Below are 7,152 nucleotides of genomic sequence, written 5' to 3'. Positions count from 1 at the left end.
GCCAACTCTTAGGCTACTCTTTTACCAACGAATAGTGGGATTGACCGTAACATTATAACACCCCCACGGCTGAAAGGGTGAGTATGTTTGTTAGGACGAGGATTCGAACCCGCGACCGACAAGTTGCGAGTCGAGCGTCCTAACCACCTGGTCATGCCGGGCCCTTCTCTCTTGTGAATTTATATAGTGTTCAGTTGAAACTTTTCTCTCTTCTTGTAGGTTCTTTAAACTAAACAGTTTTTGCTATTATAAAGTCTCTATGGCTTTCACCTTCTGTTTTTATCTCTTGTAAGGTTTTCTTGAGGATTCCATGACATTTCCACTCCTTGTTAAATATCTAGAATGTTCTTATAGTACTGTTCTATCTTGCAGATACTCCATAAAGTTTAATTATCGCCCCTACCTCTTGCAAGTTTTCTATCAGCTAACTATTTTTTCTCTCGCAGGGTCTCTTTGATGTTCACATACTACGGTATAACAATTTTAACTCCAGAAATAATCATGTACGATGGATTAGCATTCAATGGTAAGAAATGTTTAAAATACTATGTACTTATAAAGAAAAATAAAAGATATATTTACGAAGAAAAACGGAATATATTCGAACTTGAAAAAACTATAATGAACAAAACTTTATATTCCGGTAACTGTTTTACGTAGAAAATATGAATACATCAATTTGTGAATTCAGTTGACCCCTCATAATGGCTCTTGATTCAGGATCCCATCTCTTTGGGATGGCGGATGGGGGAGTAGTGCATATAACTTACAATGCAGTTTTGTGCTAACATACTCACACACACATACACAGGACAACAAACAAAGCAGATAAACCCCTATGATCTCAGTAAGATAAAATAACAATTCAGGGAGGGGTCTTGTTAGCATATAGAACATTCTCTGTCCCGAATAGCATGAAAAATGTGAAAAACTAGGCAACTATTGCACTTCTAATACTCTTAGGCAATGTTCATAGTTTTTTCACAAGGGAACTCCTTCTTGTTGGCAGTGTCTTAAGTTCTCTTCCTGCTATTATTTGATATACGAAGTTTATTCTGACTTGTAGTATCTGAATGTAATTTTAGTGAATGCAATGTACTCGTGTAATGTCTATATCACTGGGTGATGCGACCGTAATAATCACTATAAATTACTAATGAATGCTTGTCTGCGTGTGAAGACTCAGAAATTGAACGATTACATCACATAGGAACCAACTGTATTTGCGGGTTACATGGAAGAAATAATAATGTTTGTGATTATAAACAAAGTCTGAGGAAGTATGTGGGGTAGCTGACTCCTTGTCCAAACCGACTAACATCCCTGTAACAAATAAGCTGGCAAAACTGAGTACCCTTGAGAATCATCGTGCCTACTATCGGCGTGATTAACAAACAGTACTCTTTTGTTAGATTGTGATTATAAACAAAGTCTGAGGAAGTATGTGGGGCAGCTGACTCCTTGCCCAAACCGACTAACATCCCTGTAACAAATAAGCAGGCAAAACTGAGTACCCTCGAGAATCATCGTGCCTACTATCGGCGTGATTAACAAACTGTACTTTTTTTGTTAGATTGTGATTATAAACAAAGTCTGAGGAAGTATGTGGGGTAGCTGACTCCTTGTCCAAACCGACTAACATCCCTGTAACAAATAAGCAGGCAAAACTGAGTACCCTTGAGAATCATCGTGCCTACTATCGGCGCGATTAACAAACTGTAACAATGTAAAAGCAATAAAACACTTAATGTATCTGTCTTATTGCCTATAAAATGTATTGTTTTTTGAATCACTTTCTTATTATTAGACTAAAGTCCTTCCGTACTGTTACGTTGAATATTTACTGTATTATTGCATCCTTTTTTGTTCTATGTGACTGGTGATGTATTTTGTCCGTGCAGTTATGTCACATTCCTAATGTGCTGTTATTTTCCCCCATTTTTTTTATACATTAAAGTTGTATCACTATTGTGCTATTATATTATATCATTTCTGTAGAGTCAGTATTTACAAGAAACGAAGATAATCACTTTTAACTTTTCAGTTTTATAAGATCACTCTCGTATATAGTGTGTTGTTTTATTGATTCTTTACAGGAGAAGAGAGACAAAATCACTCTGCCAACAATATCACTTCAGACAAATACATACAGTGTAGACCATACTTGATCTCTGAGTACCTTGAAATACTCTGGACTACTGCAGCAGAGTTGCCGGGTAACATTTTGATACAAATCTCGTGTAATGAGCAACATATATTTAAAAAAACGTTGGATGTATAAGCTCACAATATGCTATAAATATGACACCTTAAGCTGTAGTATATTACAGTAAAAATATGATAAACTGGTTCGAAGTTTTCTAAATATACAGTAAAAATCTGATTTTTATACCTACTTTACGAAAATGAACGAATGAAAGTTTAGTACAATAGTTAATACTAATGATAATTAAACATTAAATTATCTTTCTTTCAGGTATATTTGCTAGTTACTTTCTAGTCGAGAGGTTCTCACGAAGAAGATTAATGTGCATGATGCTTTTGGTCTACATTGCATGTACTTTGTCCCTTTTAATAGATAACTTGCCGTAAGTAATCATCTGTTTAAACATTAAAGCTTACTGTTAAACATTTTCATGTATGATGTTAACAAAGTGTATAAAACAGAGTATATTATTGCTTTATGCGCATCACTACGTTAGATTTTATGACGTAACAATCAGGACCGGAGTAACTTTGCGAAGCTTGTGCGAAATTGAAATTTGAGGGCCGCCCCCAAATAAAACAAAGTACTTGTAATAATTAAATTGTATTACAAAAGTACGAAATAATACAAATAATCAATTCACGTCATTGCGCAATATTAAATCAATAATAATCTAAAATATACATATATTCTTGATTTTACAAATAAAAGTCGAATCAAATATCTAATTTTCAAGCTTTTTAAGATGTCTCTCCAGGTGGCTTAGCGGTAAGGATGAGGGGTTATTCCGCTAAAAATTGGGTTTTGATACTCACGATGGGCACAACATAGATAGCCCATTGTGTATATTTGTGCTTATTAACATCAAACAAAACTTTATAAAAGGCAAAGTATTAATTTATTTCTGAATAATGTAGAGCTCTTGGTACTTAATTTTGTATACAATAAATCAAAACCCAGCAAAGTGCTTTTGTTTTAAACTGAACTTTAATTAGTTTTTGATTAGTTTTAATTTATTTAAGCAGATAATTTTGCACCATGTCTAATACTATGAAATATCTACTGTGAGACTGGTTAGATTCAAACAGATAGTTTAGTGTTATATTTTCAAAACGAGACCCAAAACTCGAGCGTTTTCGAATAGTTGACTATTCTTCTTCAGGATAAGAAAGGGTTATGTTTAATGAGTGTGATGAAATATATATATAGGCTCGGATGTCGATGTCACGTAAACCGGATTTTCAATATGAGTTGGCGTTGAGAGCTAGCCAATCATAACCTAGAGTTGTTTGTATCAGGTTTAGTTTGGTGCTAAAGGGGTATGTAAAGTTCATAAAAGACTTATGTGGAATAATAGTTATAAGAATTGTTAACTAATTTCTATAAAAGGTTTGTTTGTTATGGATTTCGCGCAAAGCTATGTGAGGACTATCTGTGCTAGCCGTCCCTAATTTAGCAGTGTAAGACTAGAGGGAAGGAAGCTAGTCATCACCACCCACCGCCAACTCTTGGCCTACTCTTTACCAACGAATAGTGGGATTGACCGTCACTTATAACGCCCCTACGGCTGAAAGGGCGAGCATGTTTGGTGTGACAGGGATTCGAACCCGCGACCCGCAGATTGCAATTTCTATAAAGATAAAATCAAAAATAAAATAAAATAAACAATAGAAATAAAATTAAAATTAAGTACCGGCAAAAGGCGGTGGGAAATAGAGAAAATAATAGTGTAGCTCAATATATAAGAAATTAAACCAACATATATAGAGAAATTTAAGGAAGAATAATACTAATAATGTAAAGTAAGTTTAATCATGAATTTAGTTTTGAAAATCTTTTCAGAAACATACGAAGGTCAACAACTCCGGGATCGAGATTGATACCATTTGGCGTTAGAATGTTTAACAGTGCTATCCAATAAGTTTCTTTAATTTACCTGTTTCTGTTAGATGTAAAATTTGTCTCTATACCCATAAGTTTAATGTCTTCAAGAGTGTCCAGGCATGTGAAAGTGTTTTGCGACCGGAACTTCTTTGTTTGTTTTTATTGTTGATTTATAGTTATTTAAACGTTCCCTTATAGTTGTTTTGGTTTGACCTACATACTGGAAGTTGCATTTTTGACATTGGATTAAGTAAATAACATTTTTTGGAGAGCAGGTTATGGAAGTAGTGATTTGGAACTGCTTTTGTTTGTCTTTATTTGTCCGTTTTTTGCATGAGCTTACAGGTTTGACATTGCTTGCTATTGCAAGGTTGACTTCCACCTGGTGTCGGTTTAAAGTTTACTTTAGCGTGAACTAAGTGTGAATGCAAAGTTTTATTCTTTCTGAAAGAAACGACAGGAGCTTCCGTAAAAATAGGTTTTAATCGATCATTAAGTTGAAGGAGGTAAAAGTGCTTCTTTAGTATCTGGGATAGATTTTTTTAGTTTTGGGTGTAGGTAATAACCAGTGGAACACGAGAGAAATTGGTTTTAAGTAATTGTTTCAAGGCAGATATAGGTGGTATATTGTTAGCTTTCTCAGCTTGTTGGGTGATAATGTGTTGTTTATAACCTCTTTCAGTCATAGTCTGTTTCAAAGAATTAATGTGACGGTCATAGTTCTTACTGTCAGAGCATATATTATTTAATCTAAGTGCTTGATTGAATGTGATATTGCGTTTTGTATGTGGACGGTGAAAGCTTTGATTATGTAAGTATTGTGGTTTATCTGTTGGTTTAGTGTTGTTAGAGATAAGTTAGAAATATACAATTCTAAAAGATTCATTCGGATTCGTTATTGAGTCATCTGTTCCTTCTATGAAAATTTCTGGGTTATTTTATTCAAACGGTCGGTTTGAAAGAAATGTTCTATATATACGTCTAGCCCCCAGTGGCACAGCGCTATGTCTGCGGACTTACAACGCTAGAATCTGGGGTTCGATACCCGTGGTGGGCAGAGCACAGATAGCCCATTGTGTAGCTTTGTGCTTAATTTAAAACAAAGCAAGGAATAGCATTTCGCCTGTTTGGCAAGAACAGCATTCTGCTTTTACGTTTTAGTAATTTGAGCTCATATTGTATCACATGTGATAAATAATGACCATAGATTTTTGTTTACTATAACTCACACATGCTCGTGCATTAGTAGATCGGATTTATAATTCACACAAGCTTTCGAACAATTGAATGGCCATTTTCGGATGCAGAAGTCAAAATTACACAGTTGAATGTGAAACTAAAATCGGTAACACCTTCCCGAACTGCTTTATTGATTCTACCATCAATATAACCATTCAACAACTATATCTGCTCAGGTCACTGAACTATGACATCCCAAAGCTACAGGTAATGATCTCTCTACCGTATACAGGTTCACATTCATGAATGTTAAAGAAAAAAACTATACACCATAATTCAGAAAGTCTATTTACAAGTTCACCTTTAATTTGTGCTTCCGTCTGCTATAGAGAATTCAAAATTTTCTTCGGTTTAAAGATCGTATCCAGTTTTCTGAACAGCCACGTGTTGTTTATGAATTCTGCTGCCAACGTGTGGGGGCGCTTACATCGGATCGACCGTTAGAAAACTGGAAGATTGTTCAAAGAAACCCTTTAATCCTATGGTCAAGGACTGTTCAAAAATTGTTCGACAGACACAAAGTGAATGTGATGTGGTACGAACCACACGTGCACTTAAAAATCGGAAAAGCCGAAAACGAGACTATCTAACAAGTGAAGGAATTTATTCTAATCCTTCAAATGAAGCCTAGATTAAGCAGTTTATGTAATTGGATTTTATTTAACCTTTCACGTCAATTGTGAAATTTTGACTTCAGCACCTAAGGATGGCCAGTGAACTGGCCGAAGACTTGTGTGAAGTATATGTCATTTGAAAGTTTTATAGATCGGATTTAGCTAATAGTTTAATTTGTCTAACGATATACCATTGTTTTGACAATGTAATGCTTCACTGATTTTCCGAAATGCGAGACTGTGTTCATCCAGGTATTGGATTATTGCGAAACACGTTCAAAATAATTTCTCCAAGATTGTTTCTCTGTCCGTATTACTACTTTGTGTTCTTTATCATTCGTAGTGTATCTTTGTAAATAATTTTCAGATCATGTCATTTCTGCATATTTTAGCAGCAAAATCCTAAAAATTCATATTATTTTAACTGGAAGCTCAAATGCTGCCAGTAAGAAAATCATTCTTTAAAAAAGGAATATACTGGATTTTGGAATCAGTATGCAGTAAAAGCAGTACATTGCGTTATAAATTTTCGATTAGATAAATTAACCATCGTCTGTTTACAACTTTCTAATTTTGTAAAATAATTAAGAAAAAAAAAAGCCGATTAAAAGATATCTTTTATATCTTACGGAAATTTAAAATACGAACAGTGCATTTTTCTGTTAGGTAATCACGTATTCTTATCTTAAAATTTTCCGAACACGAGCCTGGATCATTGACAAGAACGTCTTATTAATTTTAATTTCGACGCTCTCTTCTGCAAAATCTCATTGTCTTAATAGCGGTTTTTTTGTCTTCCTCTTTTGTGTTGTCTGCAATGTTTCATACCATTGATAATTTACTAGTCTATTATCACTTGGAATCACAGCCTGTCTGAGATGTTTTGTATATAGCCCTAGAAATGTCTGGAATCTTAAAATTTAAACAAATGTACTCTACTGGCAGTAACAACTGTGACAGCTGGAATAGCTGTTAATTTCACCTTTACATAACTAGTACAGAATATATTTTTGTATAAGTATATTCGTGTAATATGTTTTTAAATTTGCATGCAGTTCCTGTAGTTATGACATTCTCACTGACCTGACATCTCATACGATAATATTTTTCATGCAAGTGCAGACTACGTAACGCAACCTTTGTTCAAAAGTCTCGAGCTAGCATGTACACGTTCCTGGATGGACTTCTTGAAAGCCTATGCAAATAGAC

At 34.5% G+C, this 7,152-nt stretch overlaps 1 protein-coding gene across 1 annotated transcript in view; it reads left to right on the top strand.

The window, feature by feature from the left end:
- The window catches only part of LOC106462780 (synaptic vesicle 2-related protein-like), a 54,984-nt gene that overhangs the window by 40,544 nt on the left and 7,288 nt on the right, over window positions 1–7,152 (top strand). Inside the window, exons 9-11 of the mRNA XM_022390118.1 lie at window positions 447–526; window positions 2,097–2,216; window positions 2,477–2,588. Of these exons, the coding sequence (XP_022245826.1) occupies window positions 447–526; window positions 2,097–2,216; window positions 2,477–2,588 (312 nt within the window). The remainder of the gene's footprint in view (window positions 1–446; window positions 527–2,096; window positions 2,217–2,476; window positions 2,589–7,152) is intronic.

Source organism: Limulus polyphemus, unplaced genomic scaffold (assembly GCF_000517525.1).
Source record: "Limulus polyphemus unplaced genomic scaffold, Limulus_polyphemus-2.1.2 Scaffold1248, whole genome shotgun sequence".
Classification (NCBI taxonomy): Eukaryota; Metazoa; Arthropoda; class Merostomata; order Xiphosura; family Limulidae; genus Limulus; species Limulus polyphemus.
Note: the sequence above shows the minus strand (reverse complement) of the source record. Positions and strands in the feature narration are given on the sequence as shown.